Source organism: Mustelus asterias, chromosome 1, assembly GCF_964213995.1.
Source record: "Mustelus asterias chromosome 1, sMusAst1.hap1.1, whole genome shotgun sequence".
Taxonomy (NCBI): domain Eukaryota; kingdom Metazoa; phylum Chordata; class Chondrichthyes; order Carcharhiniformes; family Triakidae; genus Mustelus; species Mustelus asterias.
This window is the reverse complement of record NC_135801.1, coordinates 71,073,819-71,086,892: the sequence shown is the minus strand read 5'-3', so window position 1 is coordinate 71,086,892 and position 13,074 is coordinate 71,073,819. Positions and strand designations below refer to the sequence as shown.

The 13,074-nt window shown below is 39.9% G+C and overlaps 1 protein-coding gene across 8 annotated transcripts in view; it reads right to left on the bottom strand.

Moving 5' to 3' along the window:
* Window positions 1-13,074, bottom strand: part of ank2b (ankyrin 2b, neuronal) — an 876,340-nt gene that overhangs the window by 168,941 nt on the left and 694,325 nt on the right. For all 8 annotated transcript variants that reach the window (XM_078213593.1, XM_078213597.1, XM_078213634.1 and 5 more), the window contains exons 14-17: window positions 10,388-10,486; window positions 8,372-8,569; window positions 4,901-4,999; window positions 3,093-3,191 (exon numbers count right to left, since the gene is read on the bottom strand). In XM_078213593.1, the coding sequence (XP_078069719.1) occupies window positions 3,093-3,191; window positions 4,901-4,999; window positions 8,372-8,569; window positions 10,388-10,486 (495 nt within the window). The remainder of the gene's footprint in view (window positions 1-3,092; window positions 3,192-4,900; window positions 5,000-8,371; window positions 8,570-10,387; window positions 10,487-13,074) is intronic.

The following is a 13,074-nucleotide window of genomic DNA, read 5'->3' as shown; positions in this document are numbered from 1 at the left end:
TCCAAATTTTAAGGATGGGATTCCCTCTGGAATCCTGCCCACCTTGACCCAGACACAATTTCCCTTTAGGGCCTCAGATGGGAAGCATGACAATGCCACTGTTAAAGACCTTAAGTGGCCACTTAAGGGCCTTTACCCACCCAGCCTCAATTTTAGGATGGCAGGTGCCTGAAGTGCAGTCTCGGGACTTAGACTCAGCATCGCAGTACGTCCCCTGGCCGGTGTTACGCTGTGCTGCCGGTCTATCTGATTGGGTGACAGCTCTCCAAGGCAGAACCTCCATCCAAGGGTGGATTGAAGTCCATCTAAGTGTGGATTGAAGTCCATCTGTTGCCAATCAATGCTCAATTGCATGTGAAACGGCAGCAGGCCTGTTAGAGTCAAGGGTGTGTTCACCATCGACTCTCAGGATGGCAGGCACTGAGCTTTTGCTATCCTGAAAATTCAAGTCGATGTTTCTGCACAGCACACAACAAAGTTGTTCTGACCAAGTAGGAATGAGGATTCTGTATGTAGCTGGACTGGCTGAAGGAATTCTTCTAAAGTTTAGAACTCCAATGTTGCAGCAGTAATCTGTATATCCAGCACTTTCCCTTTGTGAAAATTAGCCTTTGAGCAGAGATGGTCAGGTTCGATTAAAGGAGCAAATACCGTATAAAGAAAAGATTCCCATTCTCATTAATGTCAAGCTAAGTGAAATATTACACCAATAGCTTCTACCTATTTGTATGAAACATCAAATGTGTGACAGTAACTCAAACTCCTAAGGGGATAATGATACCAAAGCAGAGACATTTGTTTCCAGATACCAGTGAAATAATGGCCTTTAACTCAAGAGGACTAGGATACAAAGGAGAATAAGTTCTCCGTCAGCTTTACAGGGCCTTGGTCGGACCCCATCTGGAGTACTACTTTCAGCTCTGTGCACTGCACCTCAGGAAGGATATATTGACCTTGCAGAGGGTGCAGTCATGATTTAGCAGAAATATACATGACTTGAAGGGTTAAATCATGAAGACAGGTAACATAAACCTGATTTGTGTTCCTTAGAGTTTAGAACACTGAATGATACATAATCAAGATGTTCAAATGATAAAGGGACTCAATAGAATAGATACAGAGAAACAACTTCCTTTGAAAACTGGAACAAGTGCAATATAAAAATTAGCACATGCCCATTCAGAAGTGAAATCAAGAAGGTCCATTTCCACACTAAAAATAGTGGAAATCTGAAGTTCTCTTCCCCAAAAGACTGTGGATGATGGGCCAACTGAAACCTTACTAGATTGAGATTTTGCAGCACATTTTCATGGTCCCAATCAGACCAAAACAACACGGCCACTGACTCAGGCGGCTAGAGGTCCTGCCTCTATTTTTGCCATCACCTATTTTCACAAGGAAGGAGTGGGAGTCGGCCTCAGAATCCATTGGTTCCTATTATGGAGGCAGTAGGCAGCATTGTGGAGTCATTGAGAGCCTGCCATAGATAGGTTTTATTTTAATTTTTCAGGAAGACAGTGCTTAATTTTGTTTGCACAGTTGATTTGAAGAACTGTTTCATTACTCAGGGAGTTTTAATGGCTATTCAACAGCTTCCAACTATCATAATAGGGTTTGAGTGTTCTGGTTATGAAGTGGATAATGGATGAGGGGTTAAAGGGGTCAGAGTAAGAGGGATGAAATAGGTGAGGGTGATGGGGAGAAAGGGTGAGGGGATGAGGAGGTAGTGTTAGATTAAAGTGGTCAGAAGATTGCCTTTGAAGCACCTGACCATGAGTTTTTTGGGAACGCAGGAGGGTCTTTCAACCTGCCTGCTCTGTGCTCAGACCATTTGCATTAGCCTGCCTCCAGACGCCCAGAAGAAATCCACCTCTCGCAGTCTGAGACAGAGGCAGGAGAGCGACAGCATGATTAGTCAATCCCATCTCCCAAATCCTACCCCTGCCATGAAAATGCAATAAGAAGTCTCACAACACCAGGTTAAAGTCCAACGGGTTTATTTGTAGCCAACGCCACTAGCTTTCGGAACTGGCTGTTCCTTCGTCAGGTGGGTGGGAGTTCTCCCACAGAACTCCCACCCACCTGACGAAGGAACAGCCAGTTCCGAAAGCGAGTGGCGTTTGCTACAAATAAACCTGTTGGACTTCAACCTGGTGTTGTGAGACTTCTTACTGTGTTTACCCCAGTCCAACGCCGGCATCTCCACATCATGAAAATGCAAGCCCATTTTATCTGGAAGTGCATATGGAACATGGATCAGTAAACAGAGTTGAGATATACAGCAGCAAATCAAGCTAACAGAGGCAGAATGGCTTCCCTGTTTCTATTCCTCAATCTTCAGATTTCAATTCAAATAAATTAAGATCATGCTAGAGGATCAATTAATGTAAACAGTATTTTCTCTGTGCACGGATAGGAACTTTTGAGTTATTTATCCTGTTTGTATCAGAGATGCAAAACTAACAACAAAACAGCACAATTTACCAGATTCCATCAAAAAATATGCGGTATTACTTAGCTTGTTGATTCATAAAGGTGGTAGCAAGGTTGCTCTGAAGTTTTAGATTGCCATTAATATCTACCTTATAAGAGCTTACCTTTTGGAACTTACTCCAGTCAACCACAGCATTTGATACTTTCATTCAATGTGTGAAAACGTAATGATTGATTCAGGAGATAAAGTATCAAGGTATCGTTTACAAGCAACTAATTGTGCCTTAATTTGCAAACTGTTAGAGCGAGTAAAATCCAACCTCCAAATAAAATTGAACCACAGAATAGCAGTCGAGAAGGGACGCTCTATCAGAGTAGCTTGCAAACGTACAATATACAATCCTGCAGAACATTTCACAGCTGCCCTGAGATCTGACATCATGATGGTGAAAACGATACAACATTTTCAAGGATATTCTTTTAAAGGCTTTAATTTATGCCAGAGGTTACCCATTTAACTGTGTTAGCAAGAGGCTTTGCATTAAAGTACAATTGTCAGTTACATGTCTGTTAAACAAAGAAAACATCAAACCATCTATCGCATTTTGTTTTGAGGTTACGTACTAACAAAATTATTATTCTCTCGTAGCAATTAATACCTTGGCAGTGGAATGGGGAGAGGCGCCTTTCTCCAGCAACAGCAGCGCCACCTTCTGGTTGTCATAGTGAGCAGCAACATGGAGTGGGGTTAGGCCGTTCTGTAAGAATTTGTCCTTGTTAATAAGTGCTAGTGCTGTTCTTAAAGAAAGGTATGTTAGCAACCCACAAATACAGAAAACAGCTGCTGCAAGCAGTTCTTATCCGTACGAAAACATCACAAATAGAAAGACGAGCGAGTGTCAAAGGAGCTAAAACAGATCCTGCAGCATCATGATCACCAGCCCATGTCTGATCGCTTCTGTACAAATTGACAAACCGCTGAGCTTCCACCATATTCCAATAATCAGAATTTTTTTCACAATTTGAATGACTATTCAATAAAATTGTCAAGATATTCTTTACAATTGGAATAAAGGAAGATCAAAATCGTGTTATTGCAAAAATTGTGAACCCAGATGCTGCGACTGATGAAGAAACAACAATCGATGATATTTCACTTGGTGCTAAAACAAGATGCCAGCTGAGTACTTTTGAGGTGCTAATACTTGGGTACATTAGAATGACTACACATGGTACCAAGTTCCCACTTCGTCGGCAAGAAATAGACAGACTTTAGTAAAGGCTTTGCCGCTGTTCAGGTCCATCCCTCCCTTCCTCCTGTCGAGTCAGGGTCAGCGAGCACTTGTCATTTTAGGAATATTCTTGTCTTGTACTCACTTTAAGTAGTCAAGTATGGATATCACACAATGCAACAAATGAGAGGATGTGATGTTGGGTGTGGGGGTGGAGGGCTCTCCATTGCATGTGCTGAGTGGAAATAGTACCTAACAAATGCAAAGAGTGTATAATTTGCCTTCAAGTATTCCATTTCTAGACATTGTCCATTCTGTTTGTTGGATGATAAATTGTCAAACAGAAGTTGGCCATTGTTCCTTCTGTTTTTAAGGGAATAAACGATAAAACAGAAGACTATATTTTCACCCTGGAACCACAAAGTAAATTTAATTTGCCTGCTGCCATAAGTGCAAATAGAACATTGGTCAACAGTTGTGATGCAGCTGAGGTATTATCACCTTCTTTGTTATCCTGAGAACAGGAAGTTAGCATTTCAGGTATACAGAGGGGGGTTGGGGCGGCCAACAGCAGTGCCAGATGCTAATTTTTTTTTATTCCTTTCATGCAACAATCCCTTCTCAATGGCAGGAATAAGAAAACCCCCGTCGCATCACAATGTAAGCAGAAGGTTTTTTTGTGATGTAAAGACCTTCTGTGAAACTGCTCCTAAAAATTCGGGTGAGGCTTTTTTGGGGGGAATGTTTGGAATATGGAACGGACAGAAGCAGGCAGAATATGAGGAGCACATTACCAAGAAAGAAACATGAATCAGACCTCATCTCCAGTGATTCATGCAGAAATCCAGGAAGGTGCTGTGAGGACAGAAGGGCTTTAGATTTGGAAAGGAGCATCCTCAGAGTGAGCACAGAGGTGAGGGAAAAGGACTCTGCAGGTAATACATTGACATGCAAAAAAGACAATTAGGTCAAGCTACTGGAAAACTCAGTTTAATTGCAATGACGTTCAATATTTTCTGTATTTTAGTTGAGAATCAAATTTTTCTTCAGTGGCCTAGGGAACCACAGTTTTTTAATAAATTTTGGAATCCACATGTAATGTTTTATGCATAAACTAATGCAATCATGAATCTTCTAATTAGAAACTGCAAGTTGCTTTTAGTTGTCCGAAATTTCACATGACCTGAATTATTGTATATCCAGACTGAACTTTTAAAAGTTCATTAGTAACTTGCCTTGCCAGCAGAATCTGGAGAAGCAGAGCGTTGCAGAAGGAGTTTTGCCACATCTAGGCTCCCGTACTTAGCTGCGACATGTAGTGGGGTAAATCCCTTCTGCGATAGGGCACAGAGGAAACACAACTGCTACTTAGTTAATAAGCATGCATAGAATACAGTATAAGGAACAGGGATACAATAATACTGTATAACAGCAGTGAAAAATATAGGCAGGTGCACACAATGGTAAAATATTAGTAGTTTTACTATACATGAAGAATTTTCGCAGTGAAAGTTTGGGACACCATGTCTTGGGAAAACATGGAATACAGAGTATAATTCTTTGATGAGGGTGGCTTGGTAATTTAACTAACTGAAACAGAAGAGGTGGTCTGAACACTACTTCTACAAAAGTGCAGGATCTGGAACTGGGTAGATATTTTCCCTTTGATCACACAAGTTGCCTTTAAAGCACATGTACTCATTTTAACTTGGCACATTTTATATGTGGCAGAAATGGAAAATGTCGCAGGCAGCATCAAGACATGATAAATATTACTACGCGAGGGGTTGGCTGTAACCATTCATGATTTTATCCCTTATGCATTAGCTGGTTAGTGTCAGTTCTGGAGAGATTTATCACATTGTAGCCTTTCTCTATCAGATAAATTATACCACTAAAATTAATGCATTAAAATTCTACCAGAAAGAGATGGACATATAATAAATGTAGTAATATTTTTCCAAACATTCGTAATTGTTTATGTGAGAAGGATTAGACTTTATGTGCCCAAGTTTCAATATCACTTGTCCATGAAGGATGTTTGCATTGAACTGAACTGGAGCATGTTATTCTGAGACAATAGTGGAGAACTTAGAACTTATGGATTCAGGTTGAAACAAGTTCATTTTCAAAAAGTCTAGGACCTTTGAGGACATGAGTTGAAGAAGAGTTAACTGAAAGAGACGATAAATGTAAATTGCTTAACAATATGTCTGGTTCAATTGCTTGTCTTTATAAGACAAATGACCAGTGACTCGTTTGGAACATAAGCCATCAATATTGTTCTCATGAAATATTCAGTACATATAAACTTGTTATTAATACACCTGTTTTTTCTTCTAGCTCTTTGTTTTATTTTATTTTCTGATTTTTCATTCCTTTCTGTTTGTCTGGGAGTAATTTTGTGAAGTTCTGCTCCTGCCATCAAGCCTTGCTAAGTGAGAATGTTGTTTAGAGATTGGGGAGGGATGATTTTGAAACTCATATGCCTATCTAGTGACGTTCATCACTAGAAACTAAACCTTTTAAAATCAACCATACTGCGTGTACGTGTGTACACGTGTGTCCCCACCACATGTTTTGCTACTTGGGGGAAAAACAAGATTCACAGGTTAATTAACTACTTCATAATTATCAAACATAAACAGATACTTTATACATCCTTGTTCCATATACCTTATTTCTTTGCTTGACTTGGGAAAGTTCCAGCATTTGTATATGATTTGTAAACATTTCGGAAAATCATTGTTGGCCCAAAAATATACAACTTTGAAGTTCAGCACAGATCTATCCTCACTTTATTTAGCACTGGACATTAAGTTCTAAACTACAGAGCCTGAAGTTGTTGTCAAAATTACAGTAAGGCTAATGGTGTTCTGTTATTTATGTGCAGCTGGTACAGTAGCTTCAGGCAAGAAGCAGATGTGCAGTTAAATCTGAATATCTACCGAATGTCGACAGAGTTTAGCCACTAGTGTTGTGAGAATGCATCTCATGTTGTATCGCCTTTTTAGGAACTTGCTACATTTGCCCATTAAACTTATCATAGAAAGTTAACTCTTGTCATTACAAGTGAAAGTACCCTTTTAACAATGTGATAAGTATAAATTACTGATAATTAACCTTCCTGGCACCAAAAATCATTATAAGTGTGAAATCTCATTTCTTCAAATTTTGACATCTTTGAGGATATTTTAAAAATAACAAATTTTAAATTCAAAATTATTTTTCTTATTCTTCTTTGTCTCTTTTTCCTTCTCCCTCTTGCCCTTTATTTCTCTTTCGGTATGTAATTTGACATTGAATTTAGCCCCTTTAATTACTCCTCCTCACCACTCCTTCCTGTATTTATTTCTCAGTGGGTAAATCTGATTGATGAAAGGAGATATCCTGCAGGTTGCACTGTTCACACAGCTCCTAGATATTCTGTTTCTTTGTTGTATTGTTATCAGCTCACATTTTCAGCAACATTGTAGGGAAAAGCATAAACTGAATTGAAAAGCACATCTGACAAAAAGCATTGGATGTTCTGCTACTTCAAATTCTGGCCCAAATGTGTTGTTTTCTAATTAATACACTTTTTCCAATATAGGTTTATAGTCAAGAGCAGATCAGCCTGGAGAGGTAAGCATCTACGACAAATAATCACGGTAATGGAAAAACCATTGTATTCTATGTTGTATTTGATATATTGGTATCCATTTTACATCAATCTCCTAAGGACAAGCATCAAACACATGAAATGGATCGATTTAGTTGTTTCAAATTTTGATGCACCCAACCTCATTAAAAAAGAAGCTCTTGTGTAGTGGGATTATTTCATTTTTTTGTCTGTCCAACAAAAGATTTATGCAATTTTGTTCGTATTTTTGCCAGCTTTTACCTCTGGGAATTGAGTATTGATTAAACCAGGCAGAGTATACACAGGCATACACTGAAAAATTGTATACCAGAATATGTTTGGCACTCCTAGTACAACTGGAAACAGGCCAGTTGCAAACAGCTACCTTGAAATTGGCAATTGTAGTAGATACTCAGCATGAAGAAAGGAAAATCACACTGGACTGCAGGTGCTCTATTGAGACTGCAGAAAGTGTTGGACTTTTTAAAAAATCACGTAACTTAATTTTTAACTTATCATAAACAGTTCTCTAAGCTTAAACTAAAAGACACCTGTCCTATAATTAAACAAATTAAGAAATTTGGTTTGAAAGTGGGAAGAAATTTGCAAAGATCACAGATGATTGATAGGAGCAATAAATTGGTCAAACAAACAGTTGAGAATCACAGATGGAGAGGTAAAAAGACGATTACAATCTGGCGAGTTTCTTTGCTTTACAGCAAGTAACTGGCAAATCAGTCAGGAGAATTTTCCAATATTATTGTGGAAGAAACTTATAGGATTGGAGGGGCAGAAAGAGGTAACTACATGCAAAGTGGAACAATGTTTAATTTCTCGTACCACATATAATTATGATATCTGGAAAATTTATACCAAATGTCACAATCTGCCAAACCAGGATAATCATTCAATCAGGAAAATTAATGCTGGAACTAGGGCTTACATACAGGAGTTTGAGCACGTCACCAGAGAGCTATGAAAACAATAATTTACTTTGTGTTAAATAGTCGTTTTTTTCCTAATGTGTCACAATTCAATATTAGTTCAATGCTTTTCGCTCTTCATCAAACAAGTAACCTCTTACCTTTGTGGCTAATGAGTGAGAAGCACCTGCCTCAAGCAAAATGGAAGTCACATCTTCCTGCCCCTCCCTGGCAGAGATATGTAGTGGGGTGTAGCCATTAGTGGTGCAGGCATCTGGAAAGGCCATATGCTGTAGCAGCAGTTGCACAATCTCAGTTTTACCCAACCTTGAGGCAATGTGCAAAGGTGTCTGATCCTCCTGGGGGAATAAAATGAACAAACACAAAATATTCCTTATCCGTTGCAGTTCTGTCCACAGCATTCAAAGCAAAACCACGCCATCTTCAGATTTCTACCTTAAGCAAATATGGAAACCAATTTAAACAAAAAATAATTTTGGTGATCAACCAATAGGAAAGTATTCAAAAAAGGATCGAGTTATGTCTAAATAGAAATGTTCAAAAACACTGACTGCGTTTTTTACATATAAATAATAGTTTTGAATGAGCTCCAGCATTTGCAACAAAAGCTGTATGTAAAAGCATACAATGTTTAATACCAACTTTTGATCTATCTATCCAGATGTAAATTATCAATATCAATCAAGTTCTAATGTTGTCTTTTGGAGCCTAATTTTCACATTAATAAGAAGCCGATGAGTTTCAGGCAGGTATCCAGTGATAAGCTCAAAGATTTCCTGTCTGTTCAAAGTAGGAAAACCCTACGGCTGATTTTAACTGTCGCCTGTCTGACTTTTGTCAGGTGCACAAGGTTAAAATCTGACTATCTTCACTGCTCTGCCAGATCTTGGCTTGGTTCCCAATAGAGAATTTTATGGGAATGGTGAACTGTAATTTCAGTTTCCAGTTGCCCTTTCCATTCCCAGAAGCTGTCTTTTATTGAAGCATTATTGATCAATGGTGACAATATATATTTACAGCCAACACTCTAAAAGGGTGAAAAGTAAACCAAGGAAAAGGGAAGAAAGTCAATAAATGGGAAGTTAATTGGGAGAAATATAAATTTAGAAGATTGTTCATTTTGACATAAATGCTTCTCCTCTGTAAGGCAACTTAGAATTCATTCACAAAATAACATATAATTTGGAGCTGAATATGGCTATTACCTTCATTTTCAAGTAACTGTCAGTTACCACTGGGTCTGTCTTTTGTTCAAAAGGTGTCTTCTCCATGTTACCCATTGTCAGTTATAATGTGCTTTTTTGGTGCCAATTTCATATTGAACTTCTGTTGAAATTGCACTTAGTTTGGATTGGTTACTGCAGCCGTAATGTCCACTCAACAAATTGTTGTTTAGCAGCATATTGATCAGCAAGTAAATTAGTGTACAAGACTGAAAACCTGCCTTCACTTGAATGCAGTTCAGGGAAATTACAAAGAAATACTAATCAATAACAGACATGCAACTGTTTAAGGGATTTTGTTTCTCCTTCACCTTCGCTCTCCACTTTGGTTGTGAACAGCAAAGGCGTATTCCAGCAACCTCACTTCATATAGTGCTCCTTTACCTTGTTAACAACTAAAGACAATGCACAAAATGTGTGCCACGTGAATCATAACTTTTGTTGTGGTAGCCAAATGGAATCAAAAAGCATGGCTGAGAGAAAATTCCGATATTGTTCCTTCCTTCATCTTTTTCATGTTTAGTTTCTGCTGTTGCTGCTTGCTGTCATGGTTTATAGGCAAGACTTGGTCATAATAAGCATCAATGCTACTCCTAGGGAAATGAAAGAATGGAAGGCAGAGCGGCTTTGATGGTTCAGCATCTTCCCCACCCCACTACCTCTGCTGTGCTCCAGCTTTTCCAATGAAAACTGGCATCTGTATCCCTGCAATATGAATGTGAAGCTATTGAGCTGAAAGTAAATCATTCTGATGTAAAGGTCACAAATGCCAGCCAGTTTACCTGATATTGCAGTTCTAACATATACGAGCTGTTAAAACATTAGCTTGACATTTTTGCACAACACTAAATTTTTAACACCGTTGGTCAGTATCAACATCTATTCTGGCAGTATCAGGAACATAATCAGGTACTGTTCTTTTACGACACTTACCCTAGCTTTAGCATCCACTAGGGCCCCATTGCGTAGCAGGCAGCGCACAACTTCCACCTGTCCAGCTCGTGCAGCCATGTGCAATGCAGTTTCCCCACGCTGAGGAAAGAAAAATAGTTCACAAACAGACCAGAGGTAAACATTGCCATTGTAGATGTGACAGAGAATTCTGTTTCTATTGTAATGTAGAACAAACTATAAAAGACAGAAAAATACAGCAGTCAATTTGTTTGCAAAATCACTTCAAATAGTGTGATATATCACTTTTCATATCACTCCATACATAACAGGGTTGAGAACAACATTTCTATTTGAATCCACCCGAACAAGCTAAGACTTCCTGAAATCCAAAATAATTCAATTCAAATGACGTGTCTTTCATTGTGAACACAGATTAAGGGGACTAAATTGGATAGCAAAGCAGGATTAACCCGTGCCCATAGATTGCAAACAAGGCAACACATTGACTTTGTGTTGCCCGCTCATTTGTCCAATCACTGCTAAACACTGGTGAGAGCAACAACAGAGGGCCAATACATAGAACATTATAGAACATTGAACATTACAGCGCAGTACAGGCTCTTCGGCCCTCGATGTTGCGCCGACCTGTGAAACCAATCTAAAGCCCATCTAACCTACACTATTCCAACATCATCCATATGTTTATCCAATGACCATTTAAATGCCCTTAATGTTGGCGAGTCCACTACTGCTGCAGGCAGGGCATTCCACGCTTTTACCACTCTCTGAGTGAAGAACCTACCTCTGAAATCTGTCCTATATCTATCATCCCTCAATTTAAAGCTATGTCCCCTCGTGCTAGCTATCACCATCTGAGGAAAAAGGCTCTCACTATCCACCCTATATAATCCTCTGATCATCTTGTATGCCTCTATTAAGTCACCTCTTGACCTTCTTCTCTCTAACGAAAACAACCTCAAGTCCCTCAGCCTTTCCTCATAAGACCTTCCCACCATACCAGGCAACATCCTAGTAAATCTCCTCTGCACCCTTTCCAATGCTTCCACATCCTTCCTATAATGCGGTGACCAGAACTGTACGCAATACTCCAAGTGCGGCCGCACCAGAGTTTTGTACAGCTGCAACATGACCTCCTGGCTCCGAAACTCAATCCCTCTACCAATAAAAGCTAACACTCCGTACACCTTCTTAACAACCCTATCAACCTGGGTGCCAACTTTCAGGGATCTATGCACATGGACACCGAGATCTCTCTGTTCAGCCACACTAACAAGTATCTTACCATTAGCCCAGTACTCTGTAATCCTGTTACTCCTTCCAAAGTGAATCACCTCACACTTTTCCGTATTGAACTCCATTTGCCACCTCTCAGCCCAGCACTACAGCTTATCTATGTCCCTCTGTAACCTGAAACAACCTTCCGCACTGTTCACAACTCCACCGACCCTTAGTGTCATCCGCAAATTTACTAACCCATCCTTCCACACCCTCATCTAGGTCTTTTATAAAAATGACAAACAGCAGGGGCCCCAAAACAGATCCTTGCGGTACACCACTAGTAACTGAACTCCAGGATGAACATTTCCCATCAACCACCACCCTCTGCCTTCTTACAGCTAGCCAATTTCTGATCCAAACCGCTAAATCACCCTCAATCCCATGCCTCTGTATCTCCTGCAATCGCTTACCGTGGGGAATCTTATCAAACGCTTTACTGAAATCCATATACACCATATCAACTGCTTTACCCTCATCCACCTCTTTGGTCACCTTCTCAAAGAACTCAATAAGGTTTGTGAGGCACGACCTACCCTTCACAAAACCGTGTTGACTATCCCTAATCAAATTATTCCTTTCTAGATGATTATAAATCCTATCTCTTATAATCCTTTCCAAAACTTTGCCCACAACAGAAGTAAGGCTCACTGGTCTATAATTACCAGGGTTGTCTCTACTTCCCTTCTTGAACTAGGGGACAACATTTGCTATCCTCCAGTCTTCTGGTACTATTCCTGACGACCTAAAGATCAAAGCCAAAGGCTCTGCAATCTCCTCCCTAGCCTCCCCGAGAATCCTGGGATAAATCCCATCCGGCCCAGGGGACTTATCTATTTTCACACTTTCCAGAATTGCTAACACCTCCTCCTTATTAACCTCAATCCCGTCTAGTCCAATAGCCTGTATCTCAGTATTCTCCTTGACAACATTGTCTTTGTCCTGCGTGAATTCTGACGAAAAATATTCATTTAGCGCCTCTCCTATCTCTTCAGGCTCCACGCACAACTTCCCACTACTGTCCTTGACGGGCCCTAAACTTACCCTAGTCATTCTTTTATTCCTGACATACCTATAGAAAGCTTTAGGGTTTTCCTTGATCCTACCTGCCAAAGACTTCACATGTCCCCTCCTGGCTCTTCTTAACTCTCTCTTTAGGTCCTTCCTGGCTAACTTGTAACTCTCAAGCACCCTAACTGAGCCTTCACATCTCATCTTCACAGAAGTCTCCTTCTTCCTCTTCACAAGAGATTCAACTTCTTTAGTAAACCACGGTTCCCTTACTCGAACATTTCCTCCCTGCCTGACAGGTACATACTTATCAAGGACACCCAGTAGCTGTTCCTTGAACAAGCTCCACATTTCAATTGTGTCCATCCCCTGCAGTTTCCTTCCCCAACCTATGTATCCTAAATCTCTCCTAATCGCAT